Source organism: Bidens hawaiensis, unplaced genomic scaffold (assembly GCF_021521415.1).
Source record: "Bidens hawaiensis isolate Kalapana, Puna unplaced genomic scaffold, B.hawaiensis_p1.1 tig00021047_1, whole genome shotgun sequence".
In the NCBI taxonomy this organism is placed as follows: Eukaryota; Viridiplantae; Streptophyta; class Magnoliopsida; order Asterales; family Asteraceae; genus Bidens; species Bidens hawaiensis.
Genome location: NW_027493261.1, coordinates 354,068 through 368,566, shown reverse-complemented (window position 1 = coordinate 368,566; position 14,499 = coordinate 354,068). Strand labels below are relative to the sequence as shown.

At 35.6% G+C, this 14,499-nt stretch overlaps 2 protein-coding genes across 2 annotated transcripts in view; both read right to left on the bottom strand.

The window, feature by feature from the left end:
- The window catches only part of LOC143562706 (uncharacterized), a 233,863-nt gene that overhangs the window by 17,095 nt on the left and 202,269 nt on the right, over positions 1–14,499 (bottom strand). The window lies entirely within an intron of this gene.
- LOC143562704 (uncharacterized) lies at positions 232–3,788 on the bottom strand. Its single transcript, XM_077050440.1, has 5 exons — positions 3,410–3,788; positions 1,976–2,097; positions 1,711–1,770; positions 1,174–1,618; positions 232–553 (listed from the first exon to the last, which is right to left on the bottom strand). The coding sequence occupies exons 1-5, from the start codon at positions 3,624–3,626 to the stop codon at positions 426–428; spliced, it is 972 nt and encodes a 323-aa protein (XP_076906555.1). The 5' UTR covers positions 3,627–3,788; the 3' UTR covers positions 232–425.

The window sequence follows — 14,499 nt, the reverse complement described above, 5'->3', positions numbered from 1 at the left end:
CTTTAATTCTTATCATTTTGTATCGTAACATTCACCGACACATGTATTTAAAACCCCATGTTATAGTATTTTCACGAATTCTTCTTATGACGCCAAATATGACAAATATTGTTAAAACAAATAAACTTGATTGGCGAGCCACCAGTTTGTGGGATGTAACCGGCCGGTTTAACCCATACCAGACGGGTTCGACTGCTCATTGAACAACAGTTCCACTAGACTAAAAGTATGTTGGTGACAATAACAAGCGGCTAAGTGTACAACATGTAGTTCCATTACATGAAACGGAACCTTACAGCCTAACAAGTTCCTAGCCCGTTTCTTTAAATATCAAATAAACTCGTAACTTAAAAATTCCTGAGTTGACTCGGTTCTACAAACTCAACTCCGTCTTCGTGTCATCTGATCAAAACTGTCATTTCCTTTCAGATCTCACCGTCAGGAGATGGAGGCTGATCTTTCTGCTGTTGAGAAGCAACTGCCTTCAGCTGTTCTTCTGTAATCTTTAAAAGATCTTCACTTGAATATGCTTTGCTTGAAGCCGACCCGTTTGCTGGATAACCAACTTATCAATCAACAACATTACAACCAAAAATCAAACATAGTGTTTCTCAAACATAGGTCCTGCTTGTTTTAGTACAAGTCAAAATGAGTTGAGTTCAATTAACTGAGTTTAATAAGCATTGTTGAATACGGCATAAATTACACAAATGATCCGTGTGTTAAAAACAATATTGCAAGTTTGGTCCTTTATTTTTAAAAACTGCATATGAAAACCTCATAGCTAAAGTTTTTTTTAAATGACCATTATATCCTTTAAAGACGTTACTTGACACAAGAGACACATGCAACCTAATTTACATGCTTATCCATAAACGAACCAAAATTACACAAATAGTTCATGTGATAAGGTCATATACTCATATTGCAACTTGGTGCTTTTTTTCAAATACTACATATATGAGATTATGATCCTCATTATCAGACGATCTGTAAGTTTTCTAAAATTACCATTATACCCTTTAAAGACAATAGTTCGAGTCATTTGACACAAGAAACATGTATAACATGAATTTACCTGTTTATCATAAACGGGCCGAAATTGCAAAATTTATATAATAAAAGGTTTTAATACCAAGAACTATAAATTTTAAGTTACTTAAAGAAACTTACTAGTGTCTTCTGTAGACTGTGAATCCTCCACGGTGACAGCCGGAACCGCTGCTGTTTCCCGGGAATCCTCTAAGCTGACATCAGTGGTGGTTACTGGTTCCTGGGAACCCTCCGCACTGACATCAGCGGTGGTTACCGTTTCCTGAGAACCCTCCGCACTGACATCAGCAGTGGTTACCGTTTCCTTGGAATCCTCCGCGCTGACATCAGCGGTTGTTAAACTTTCCTGGGAATCCTCCGAACCGCCATCAGGAGTTGTTGTGGTGGCCTGAGAATCTTCAGTGGTGGTGGTGGTGGTGGCATCAGGCGGTGGTACTGTTAACTGAGAATTCTGAAGGGTGTCGGGAGGCGGTCTGACTGTGTTGGAAGTGTAACTTCCTTGATTCTGAAGCTCATCGAGACCAATTTCCTTTTCAAGTGTACTCTTAAATTCCCTTGACACTTCCTATCATTATATAAATTATGAACTTTTACTTAGTATAGTTTCTTACATTCATTGTAATTATGATATAAAAATCATGTGTCTGCATGCATCACCTGAAGTTCCCTGATTGTTGGTTGAAACGCACGCAAAGTTTTTCCTAAATTTTTTGCAACCTGCAATTTAAATATGATACGCATCAGCACAAAAGGAAATCAAAAAACAAAAATTACAAATGCTTAATATCAGCTTCATCATGATAAGTCACTTTAATAACATATGAAGGCTGTTTACCAATAATAATCACTTTAAAAGCACACAATTAACGAATTATAAACCTAGTCAAAAAGACATATCAAAGTTGACTTTTAGTCAACTCACCTCAGCAAGACCTTTAGGGCCAAAAACCAACAGAGCCACCACTCCAATCACTAAAGCTTCCGGAGCCCCAACTCCAAATAATGATGCATATACACCTTTCCCTTTACACTTCTTCCTCTTTTCTGCAATCAATAAACCCTCAAAAACATCAAACTTGACTTTAAAAGTCAAAAAAATCTCACACTTCAGCTAGGGGTGAGCAATAACCAAGCCGAAATTAACCGAAAAATCGGTTATCGGCGTTTCCTCTGTACCATACAAACTACAGTTTTACTCTAAGTTTAAGCATCCGCTGCGATTGTCTGGTATCAATTGGTCACAGTCGTGTTCCACCTAGATGGGGTGTGACACTCGGTTAACCAAAATTAACCAAACCAAACCGAACAACTAAGCAGATAATGGGGAAAAATATCGGATATTGGTCAAGTGCCAATATCTGAGATACCGGTTATCGCGGTGAGATATCGGTAATTAAACTATCATGTAAAATTCATATATATATATAGAAATTTAACACTAACAATTCAGTATACTCTTCTACTATTAACAAATTAACCTTTTGCAACTTGCAAAACACTACAATGGTAGCAAGTAGCAACAGATTAAGACTTAAAAAACTAACATTGAACACTAAAAATTGATAATTAAGACTTAAAACACTGATATCGGAATATCGGTCAATATCGCCGATATTATCGGTACCGATATTCCGACCGATATTTTACCAAGGGACCGATATATCGGCGATATCGACTGCATAACCAAATGATACGTGCCCAACCACTTTAACCCTCATCCACCATGCATGCATAATATGGAGTAGTGGGCTAGCTAATGCATCAATCTTTATGGCATTATTTACTTTAACTGTTTTGTTATAGGCATGTTCTTTTAGGTAGTGGCTTAGTGGTGATAACCTCTAGTTAGTTACTTTAGTTAGTTTATTTTGTTGCCTATAAAAAGGCCTTGATTATTAATGTAAGAAAGCAGAACATTAGTATTGAATTGTACTTCTTTTATCTATGATTCTTGGAGATTTATCCACTCAACGGATCCCTATCTTAGGAGACCGCCGATCTCGAATCCGGCTATATCACCAAACAATTCATATTTTCATATATTTCTAGCTTTTATACCTCCATTTCATGTATTTCTACTTTCTAACTTCTAAGCAAAAATTTAAGTCCAAGTTCGGTTTTGATTAATGATTATTAACCAAAAACCGACAAACTAACCGAATAAACCAAGCTAATTAACCGATGACTTCCATTTCGGTTTAGGCTAATAACCAAACCGAACTGAACCGTGCACACCAGTTCAGCTCAGCTTCAAAATCAATAATACAAGTTCTCAGTATTACAAGTTCACAATAAACACTAAGTACACAACATGTTAGGTTTAATAGGCTAAATCCAATTGAATAATAATGCATACCTAACTTCAAAGACTGCAATGAAACTGAAAACCCGCTTGTCCTGAGCCCGTTCCAATTAGCAAACGGCGTAATAAAACCTAACTGAGGTGTGCACGTTAGCGAACGAACGATGTGGGTTTTGGAGCATGAAACGTGGGAGGCGTAAATTGAGGGTTTTTTATTATTAATAATAATATTGGGTAGTGTTAATGATGGATTGAAGATGGCTGAAGCCATGGGTATTGGTTAGGTGGTGATCTATAGATTAAGGCGAATCAATTTGAGGTTGAAACAAAAATAAAATTTGGTGAAGCAGAATAATATTGTTTGCAGGAAGATGATTGGAGTTTGCTTTGGATGTTGGGTCCAACATGATCCTGGTTTTTCTGATATATTATTTTTAAATTAATATTTTTGTGGTAGGTTCACTTTCAATAGTTTCAACAACCAACTTTAGTAAATTGAATGAGTTGTGTTTCGGGTTAACCGATTGAGTGTTTTATCTAAGCTTAGATACTCGGTGGAGCGTTTCTCATCTCAAACCTAACATTACTAAAGAAACACTAGTTCAATCATTGGCTTATATAACTAGCACTTAGATCAAAGTTAGTCTTTCCACGAAGATGGTATATGATCAGGTTGATCAGAGCGGAGTAACCTGCAAAACGAAATATTGTGAACTCGTTACGAGAAGGGAATGAGGGTCTTCTCGTAATCACCATCTGGCAGGAGAATCAGTATAGGTGGCTGATAATATATCAAAGCTAAGTATTGGTGAATACTTGCGTATGAGTCAGAATCCTTTTACCGTTGGTGTTAGGGTGGTGTTTATAGTCGAAGGGGAGAAGAGAAGAAGTAGGTCAGTTGCATTGTCAGAGGATCCACCAATCTGTGAGCTTGCACGTGGTCAAAGAAAGTTGGTGGATAAAGTAGCTGACTGATGGTGTCATATCTAGGATGATCTTTGAAGTCAATCCTTCTAGAATGTCAGAAGTGATGTGTGGTGTATATGAGGCTTCCGTCAGCATCATGTTCTCTCATTGTTGGGTTTATTAGGTAAACAACAATGTTTCGCAGAAGGTGTGGGCCCTCTCGCTGAGGCTTCTATTATTTTCAGGTGGGTCCGGGACCCTACCTCTTCAACCGCCCCTCAAAATTTTGAGCCAAGTTTTGGCCTCGAGCGTTTTGTTAGTAACACTGTACCTTAAATTATCCAACAAATCAGGTTCTTTTCCCACAAACTCCAACATGTCAGATATTAAAGTTATTTATTTTTAATTCAGTTTATAGCAATTGAGTAACTATTGCTTGAGAGTTTTCCCTCTACATCATTTTTTAAGAACTCTTTATTACCGATTGGGACGCTAAGTGCCGCAAAACGTCTCTATGTTGAAAATTTTGACTATACATGGCCTTAATTTGATTTATGTGCTTATTTTGTGTCCTATTGAGGTCATCTAAAACTGTGTCTTGTCTTAGATTGACCTGATGTATATTCATTTATGAGTATGGGTAATAGTTATTCATTTAGTACAGCTTTAATAATTATTATTGTGACTCAAAACTAAACTTTTATGGTTGTCCTCTTAATTGTTTATGGATGGTTATTTCTCATTATCAACTGACAAATTTAGGTTTATATTTATATGTTTAGTTCGAAACCAGAGGAAGTAATTAAAAAAAGAGTAAGATGAGTAGTTGTGAGTTGTGTGATATAAATAACTTTGTTATAAAAGTAATGGATGCTATTATTTTCTGGTATGGTAAATAATCTCTTTAAAATCACAACTTTGCCACATGAAAAACATCAACTTTACAATAGAATGGATTAATGGAATGTGCTATTTTTCAAAAACGGCCCACACGCACAAAGATTAAACCACTCCAAGCTGAGTCCAATGAAGGCCTAAAAATGAAATCCATGGAAATTTATATTGTGGGCCTGGATGGAACTAAAAGTGGCATGCTACATGTAGAGTCCAATGTTAAACAACCACCAAAATCTTATTCCACAGGAGGGATCCTATTCCCAAGTCCCAAACATGTAAAATTAGAGGAAATCACCATGTGTTGCCTGGTCTCCACCCGTCAAGATTTTACCAAAGTCGATCGTTGTATAATTCCTTCGTAAACTTGATTTTGACAAACCTCATTACCGATGGTAAGAAGGGTTGTTTTAGTTTCGAGCTTCATTGAACTTCACGATATGAATATATGATAGCACACGAGATTTTGTTCCATTACTTATATTGAGACATTTTGTTCCATTACTTATAGCCCGGGTAACTCCAATGGAATGAAAACAATGATCGATTATTAGTTATGTCATATTCTAGTCCACTTGCAAATGTTTTGATGTTCCAAACATGAGTATGGTAACTCTTAAATTCATTTTTTTTTGGAACACTGACTTTCTTGTGTGTTAGGTCACCGCACTCTTTAAATTTAAAGAGTCTCGCTGTCCACTCTGGCCAGACTAGTTGTCTTAACTGGGCCCACGCTGATTTTCAGAGTTTGGCTCGGGTGTTCCCCTGGAAAACCATACTGTCGGTGTCGGCTGCCACTTGACAGTCGTTGCACCTCCACAAGAGTTGCCGGCCTCGCAAGGCCTGACTCAAATCCTACATTGCAATAATCCATAAAAATGACACAAATAGGGATTAAATTCGGGTCTCCACTAAATTACAAAGTATATATTTGTGACATATATACATCCATGATGCTTGCTTACATCTATTGTAGTATATTCATAATTTTATAAAACCAGAATCAAAACATAAAAAAACAAACAAAATACATTAATATATTTTAATATCTTGAATAATAATAATGAAAATCACATTATCCTAATTGCAAAATGAAAGCACCAACGAGGCAACGACTTTAGACATGTGGTATGCCGGTGTAGGCTTTTGTGATGTAGGCCTAGTGGCCCACAACCCATACCCATCTAATCTGAACCCCTACTACACGGCCGGTTCATAAAATATCAGCAATTGGTTTTATGATATCACATGGGTTTAATATGGTTGAGGCTTTCGATTATTATGGTCTCAGGTTTAAAATATGAACAACGGGTTTTTTTATTTTTATAGTGGTTAATTTTCTCATTGATGGTGCTGGAGTGTCAAAATCAGTAAAGAAATTAACATCATGTCTCAAAAAGACTTACTCGGATATTGAGTTTGTTCCAAACATTATTGTTAAAAAAAAGTTCATAAAATATCAACAATCCCTTGGCCCCCGTTTCGCTTTAAGTATATTAAAACCACCGTAGTTATTATGTGACATAAAACTTTAAGCACATAAAATAATATTTATTTTGTTGTTGGTGGGGATTTTGAACTCTAGCCAACCTTTTAAAATAATTGTGTTTATCAGCTTAACTAGAATGAATTAATTTTTATTTTCTCTTTTCTTAATAGGTACAAATTCATTTAATCACGAAACTCAATCGGATTTTTATAAACTAATACCAATTTATTTTTCTCACTTTTTTTATACTAATTAAACAACCAAATAATCTTTTTTAATAGCTATTAAACATCCAACTAGCTTTATAGTTAAAAACCACTATTTAAAAAAAATGTTAAATTACTTATATAAAATACAAAAATAAACTCTAATTTCAATTGTTCTCCCCGTGACTTCCGTGCTTTTTATCCAATCTCATTAAAAAAACATAAGGTTTATATAAAATGTGTTGGAAATCAGGCCCAAGAACATAATATTTGATCTCAACCAAGATCGACTATTTCTCTTATTATTTTACTAGTAGTAAACCCGCGCTATGCTGCGGAAACGACAATATGTTTAAACATATTTTTAGCAGTTACAAAATTTTAAACATATAATTGAGATATAGTTTTTTCAAAAAAGTGAATGTTGCTATTTGTAAGTTACAATTATTATATGAATCCTAACAATTTAGTTTTATACCCGTGGTCCGGTAGTTTAACGTCATAACGACAAATTTACCTTTTTAACCATAAATTTCTTGTTTATAACAAACATTACACGATTGGTTTAATAAATTTGATGTCATTTCACTCCAAAACCATGCCCTGTTAGATTTTAAAGATAACAAATAGCAAACCAATATTGACAAATGATTTTAAAAAACATGTTCTTTTTTCAACATATAATCAAATGTACCTTTTTTTTCCTATACTAATTAAGTGAGGCTTTAATCAGGTTTATTGGATTTTAATAATACATATTTACTGGTATTGACCAATAATAATCCATATTTATTTTTATCACCACTAGCGGTCCCAAATTTCAAAAAGTTGCCCCCCGGTGGTCCCCCGTTAAATATGACTTAACGGCGTTATATTTTTTTCCCGAATTTCAAACTACTTTTTTTAGGGCTTTTGATAAGAAGGAGCATAAAATTGATTAATGTAAAACTTAACTTGAAACAATGATCCAAACGACATAATTTTTGTTAATTGAAAGTTCAAACAAACGAATTGAAGCAAAACTCAAGTCGTTTGGATCACCATTTCGAGTTAAGTTTTATATCAATCGATTCGTATCATCCTTCCGATTAAAAACCCTAAAAAATTAGTTTGAAATTTGGAAGAAAGTATAACGACGTTACCTTTTTAACGGGGGACCATTGGGGGCCAACTTTTTGAAATTTGGGAACGCCAATGGTGATAAAATGAATAGGGATTATTATCGGCCAATGCTAGTCAATAAGGATTATTAAAATTCAATAAACCTAAATATAAAAATAAATTAAACTCTCAAAAACATTTTAAATGAGATAACATAAAATACAATAATACTATATGGTTAAACAACATATACCTCTCATAAGAACATAGCAGACAATAAACAAGTTAATTTAACATAGTATATTTATTGTGCATCCGGAGCGAAAATTGATATTTTTTATAAATGACCCAAATTCATTTCGCATATAATTGTTTTGACGCAAGCCAAAACCAAAAGTATTTTTAAAGATGACTCGAATTCGATATGCTCATAACATGTTTTAGCCATAACCAAAATTGACAGTTTTGACCTGAACAAAATTTTAAACAAATTTTATAATGACCTAAACTCATTTGGCCTATAACCCGTTATAACTCGAACACGTTTTGACTTATCAAAGTCCTCAATCGTTGACCCAAAACAACAAAAAAGTATTTTACAAAAAAAATGATCGAAAGTTCAAAACTCACCAAAATTGATACAATTTTTTTAAATTTCCCGAAATCATTTTGTTTTATAACATGCACATCAATATTCGGTAAATCATACATCGAAACGTCGACAAAAACAAACACGTCATGACTGTATGTTTGAAATTTATTAAAATCTATTATATTCAATATATAAAAGAAAAACAAGTAAAAGTGAAAATATAAATAAATATATATGGGTAAACTTAAGGGGGTGGAAGAGTAATTATTAATTAAATTTCCAAAAGTTGAGTATAATTAGAGGGTTAAATTTGTAAATATATTTTAGGTTTATAATGCATGTTTGAGTTGTACTCTTATGCTTAATTGACTTGTACATTATAATAAACGCCTCAAAATAAAGTAAAATTTATATTCAAACGTCGGCAAAATTAAGCATGTTGCAATGAAAATTCGGGTTTTTTTTTAAACATAATATATTAAAAGATATAGAAGAAATAAAAATTTTAAATAAATTTGTCAAATAAATTGGTAAAGATAAGGGATTTATATGTAACTACTTGATAAATTAACAAAGTTTTATTGGAGTTGAAGGATCATAATTGTAATTATTTTCTAAACTACCTATTATTAACCGTACAAGATGTCTAAAATACTATATTACCCATAAATTTTCAAATTTGCATGCATTAGAGATTATAATTTATGCAATAGCGATCGTACTCCTTAAAATTTAAGAGGTCCTTCACTCATGCATTATATATAGTATAGATAATTCTTGACTATTGCAAATTACATAAACCCTAACTATCTATTTATACTAAACTAACGACTTGCAAAATAAGACAACTCATTCTAGGAAACTAAATAACTAGTTTATTCTTACCATACTAAATAAACGTACCAAAATAAACTTACTAAAATTCTTTCACTTAGCCCCTTCAACTTTCTTGATGAACCATTTCAAGATTAACTTTCAATATTCCCACTTAATCTTGAAACCGACAGATTCTCTTCCTTTCTTGCTTTTTGCTCATTCTTATCATTCTTTCTTGTTGAGATCTTTCTTTATTACTTCTTTCTTTTGATGAATTATTGCTAAACTTTCTTGCTTTGAGGTTTCTTGTTTTGTTCTTTCTTTCTTGCTAATGATCTTGCTTTAACTCGGAAACGAGTTTCTTTCTCTTGCTTAAATTCTTGTGAATTTAATATTGTTCTTGCTATAACCCGAACTGGGTTTCTTGCTCTTACTTCTGATCATAGGATCAGATTACTTGCTCCGAACTTGCTCTGCCAACTTGCTAACCAGTTTTGTCACACCCTCAACTTAGGGCCTGGGAGTGTGACCACAAGTTGGTACATGTTTTGTAAATAATTCAGAGTTGCGGTTTATAGCAGAAGTCTTTTAAAATATTTATATTGAAAACTTATTAAAATCTCGGGTTTAAATACCCGCTTGATATTTCAAATACATTTCTTTATAAAACATAACACTTTTATAATATTTTCAAATAAAATATCTGAGCCACCAGATAGCATCTAATGACTATAACTCCAATCTTCTATTCCTTCTTGCTTGTCTGTTCTAACCTTTCTTGTTTCCCTGTAACGCGAGTGGGAAAATACGTCAGCACAAAGCTGGTGAATAACACTGACTCTAAAAATATCTTTTCAATACCTTTGTGACTACTCATTAGGCACCCAACTAAATTGGGATCAAATTACCCTAAGTACCATGTACAATTAATTATATACACAATATCATTTCTCTGAACAGTCCCGTAGACCTTCAGAGGCATGTTGATGATATGCATGGCCTCGGGGAACTCCGAGTCACCATGTATGTTTGGATCCAGACACATGTATACTCTTAATCAGAGTGTCCGTTTCTTATTATTGTAACACAAAGTTTTAAGGATTCGTAAATCCTATGCAAACATTCTGACTCAGTATAAAAGGTTTGGGGCGTATTCCCCTTTTCTGTTTATAATCAGTTTTTGTTACTGATTCCTGTTTTCCGTTTTCTTCTTCTTGTTTCGTTACCTCGGACCTATAGTACGAGAATAACTTTTGTATAGATAACTAGATAATCGATCTAGCTTCAGACCTTTAGTCCGTTTTGTGTAGCTTTAACCTTGATAAAAACATTTGTTTATTTAAAACATTTGGACATTTAGTCCCTTTGTTTGTTTATCATTTATATATTATGTTTCTTCTTTAAGAAGAAACATTAACTTTATAATCTTTCTATATGAATATTATATTTATTAATAATAAAGAAATACGATTTTAACTATAACATTCACTTAAGAAAAGTTATATTATTCTTAATTGTAATCAAGGTTCGGGCTATACCATCGACTATGGTCTAAGCCATTTATAATAATAAAATAATAACTTAGGCAGAACCCCCACCTCGCACGGGTATTCCGAGTTAGATATTCCTAAGTTTATACGGGCAGCACTTCTACTCTATATGCACGTTTATCGAGGTGTTCTTGATCAACCCTTCTTGGCACGCAATTCGAGACGATGTTCAGATGTCGTCGGTTCGTGCATGTGCTTCGAGACGAAATGTCGGTTTTACTTTTGGGTGGCACGCACTTCGAGGAAACGTCAGTATTTGGCACGGATTACGAGGTGATATTTTTGGGTCGGTGGCACGCAAAACGATGCTCGGCACGCAAACTGAGGTAGAGAGTAATTTTCTAAAGAGAGAGTGGTTGTGGGTTTGAGGGAATGTGTAACATCCTAAAATTTTAATGTTGAATAAAGAAAGTTATGTTTAGTGATTTCGCGTTAATTATTGGATATCGAGTAAGGAGCAGATCATGGACTTGGATTAATTGAGATGGGTTAAATGAGAATGGGCCTTAGGTCCATGGGACTTAAGGGATATAAATATCCCCTAAACTCCAAAATATCTTTCATTTCACCATATTCTCTAACACTCCAAAACACACACACCACACACCAACACCGCCACCGGCTGAGGGAAGAACCGAGCCAGATCCGAGAGAGAGAGCGATTAGTTGTGATAACAGGTTAAACAAGATCCAAACAAGCTCAGAATGGTATGATTCTTGATCTTTGAAGTTTAAAGATCCAAGTTTTATAGTGTAGATACGACCGAAAATGGTCGGGAAGCGTAGTGGGTGATGTCGAACCTTAACAAGGGTGTTGAAATCGCCAAAATGCTCAATAAAAACCAAAACAGCGGCTGATCTGGGCAACTTCGCCTGCAACTGGGCAATTTCGCTTTCAACGCGATAACTTCGCCTTCAAAGCGATAACTTCGCCTTCAAAGCGATAACTTCGCCTGAGGCCAAGTTCGCCTAATTGACAACTTCGCTTACGGCTAAGTTCGCCTGATGACAACTTCGCCTAGAGCTAAGTTCGCCTGAGGCTTAACTTCGCCTAAAGCCAAGTTAGCCTGATGACAACTTCGCCTAATGCTAAGTTCGCCTAAGGTTTAACTTCGCCTAAAGCTAAGTTCGCCTAAGGTTTAACTTCGCTTAAAGTCAAGTTCGATTAGAAAATAAATTAAAAATCTAATGAAAAATGTGTTAAGACAGTTAATGGAAATAGCTCTAGGGGCTCGACCTCAGCCAGGGGCTCTGCCCCTTGGACCCTGCTAGGGGCTGCCGCCCCTAGACCCCGCTGCCAGGGGCGCTGCCCCCGGACCCCCGTTCGTTGTGGGTAGTAATTAAGACTATAAAGATGATATGAGTAGTGATAGTTAATTGATATGTATACTTGTTATACGGTCAGCCGTGCACAACTGAAGAAAGGGATTACGATTAACGGTGAACGTAACCGTGTTCAGGTGAGTTTCTAGCCCCATTCCTTGTTATGTTTTCAGGGCTGTGTGCATACTTGATGTGTTGATTAATACATTTATCCTAAGTGATAAGTGTATGCCATATATGATATATGTGATATGAATGAATGATTGCTTGATGGTACGTGAACGATCTTCGGATATTGCACGCACTGTCAGGTTGTAACGCTAGGTATAAGGTAAGTATGTTATGTATGCTTATGTGTATGAATGTGATAAAGTTAATAAAAGAAGGAAAGGATGGTTGTACGGTAACGAAGAGGGAATCGAACCCTACTAATATTCGAGAACTAGGGAACCGAACCCTACTAATATTCGAGGAAGGAGGGTACCGAGCCCTAATAATACTCGATGTATGATGTATGGTTGTATGGTAACGAAGAGGGAATCGAACCCTACTAATATTCGAGAACTAGGGAACCGAACCCTACTAATATTCGAGGAAGGAGGGTACCGAGCCCTAATAATACTCGAGGTATGATGTATGGTTGTATGGTAACGAAGAGGGAATCGAACCCTACTAATATTCGAGAACTAGGGAATCGAACCCTACTAATATTCGAGGAAGGAGGGTACCGAGCCCTAATAATACTCGAGGTATGATGTATGGTTGTATGGTAACGACGAGGGAATCGAACCCTACTTATATTCGAAAACTAGGGACCAGACCCTTATAATATCTGTGATGTTAGGGAATCGAACTCTTCTAATATTCGAAAACTAGGGACCAGACCCTTGTAATATCTGTGAGGTTATAGGGCGAAAGGCTCTTTAAAACGTATGATTATGTATGTAAAGAAAGTATGAAGGTAAAAATGAAAGTAAAAGCACTTAGGTGTGTATGAAAGAAAGTTAAGAGGTTAAGTATGAAATGTAAGAATGTATTGTATGATTATGTGATTAACTAGAACTCACTCAGCGTAGCTGACTTTTAGTATGCACGCAGGTGAGTAGGATGAGGCAGCTCGCTTGAGGAGACACGTGGCACTGAATAAGAGTCTGGCATCTGAAGACTTATGATGTTTTAATTTTAATGCTTTAATGTTGAAAGACAAAGGATGTTTTGAGACAAGTTATGAATTATGTAATGTTTTATGAAAGTTTTATATTCCGCGTAAATGTTTTAATTAACTCTGATATTTAGAACTGTGTTTATGAGTAAATCCAACACGAAAGTAGGGCTACCGGTAACGGGGCCTTACAGAATGAGCCGTGAGGCTCCCCTTTTATAGCTAAAATCTGGTCCCATCGCGGTACGCGATGAGCCCCTATTTCAACACCGTCGCGTATCGCGACGGGTACATTTCTGAGATCGTGCCACGTGGCCTGACACGTCTTGCCACGTGGTTTGACACGTGTCATGACCTGTTGCCACGTGTCACCCGGACGTGACACGTGTCCGTGAGTATTCCATCACGGTCCATCGCAGTACGCGATGGCCGTCTTCTTGGACTCATCGTGTAGCGCGATGGGTCCCTGGATATTATTTTTTAGTTTTAGTCCTTTATCTTTTGTAGCTTGTTACATCTAGGTCTAACTTTCGTTGTCCAAAAATACTAAGTGCAAAGTGCGTCACATTGCGCCCAACGCCCTTCGTCGTCACCCTCGCCCGAGCCTGAGCGCGTCGGGTGCTACGCACCCTCCGCTAGGACCACTTGGTGCTTGATATTTATAAAATAATATTACTATGGAAAATCTTTTCATTATAAAGGGCTTCAATTTATTTACCACTTTCCATGTGGGATGGATTCCATCTTCTTTATATATACCTTAGTGGAATGCTTCCACTTTCTTACATCTTCCAATGTGGGATGAAATTTATTTTATGTAAGTAAACTTAACTTAGGAAATATTTTTATTTTCTTATTTTTCTTATATTTCCTTATTTAATATTTTCTCATGACTTGTCTTGATATTATTTTTGATCCCTCAACTTTCTTAAGTTGTCAAATTTGGATCGAAATTTTGGGGATGTTACAAGTTTTTTTGGTGGCATTATACTGACCAACTTGCTAATCAGTTTCCGGCCTACTTGCTAACCGGTTTTTCTTGCTCCTGACCCACTTGCTAATCAGGTTTTCTTGCTACAGACATACTTGCTGATCTGACTGACCTA

Bases quoted from the DNA above. Each gene is read 5' to 3' on its own strand.
- LOC143562704 (XM_077050440.1), bottom strand. From the start codon at position 3,626: ATGGCTTCAGCCATCTTCAATCCATCATTAACACTACCCAATATTATT. The intron at 1,771-1,975 runs GTGAGTTGACTA...TTTAAATTGCAG, and splicing joins GCCCTAAAGGTCTTGCTGAG to GTTGCAAAAAATTTAGGAAA. The intron at 1,619-1,710 runs GTGATGCATGCA...ATATAATGATAG, and splicing joins CAACAATCAGGGAACTTCAG to GAAGTGTCAAGGGAATTTAA.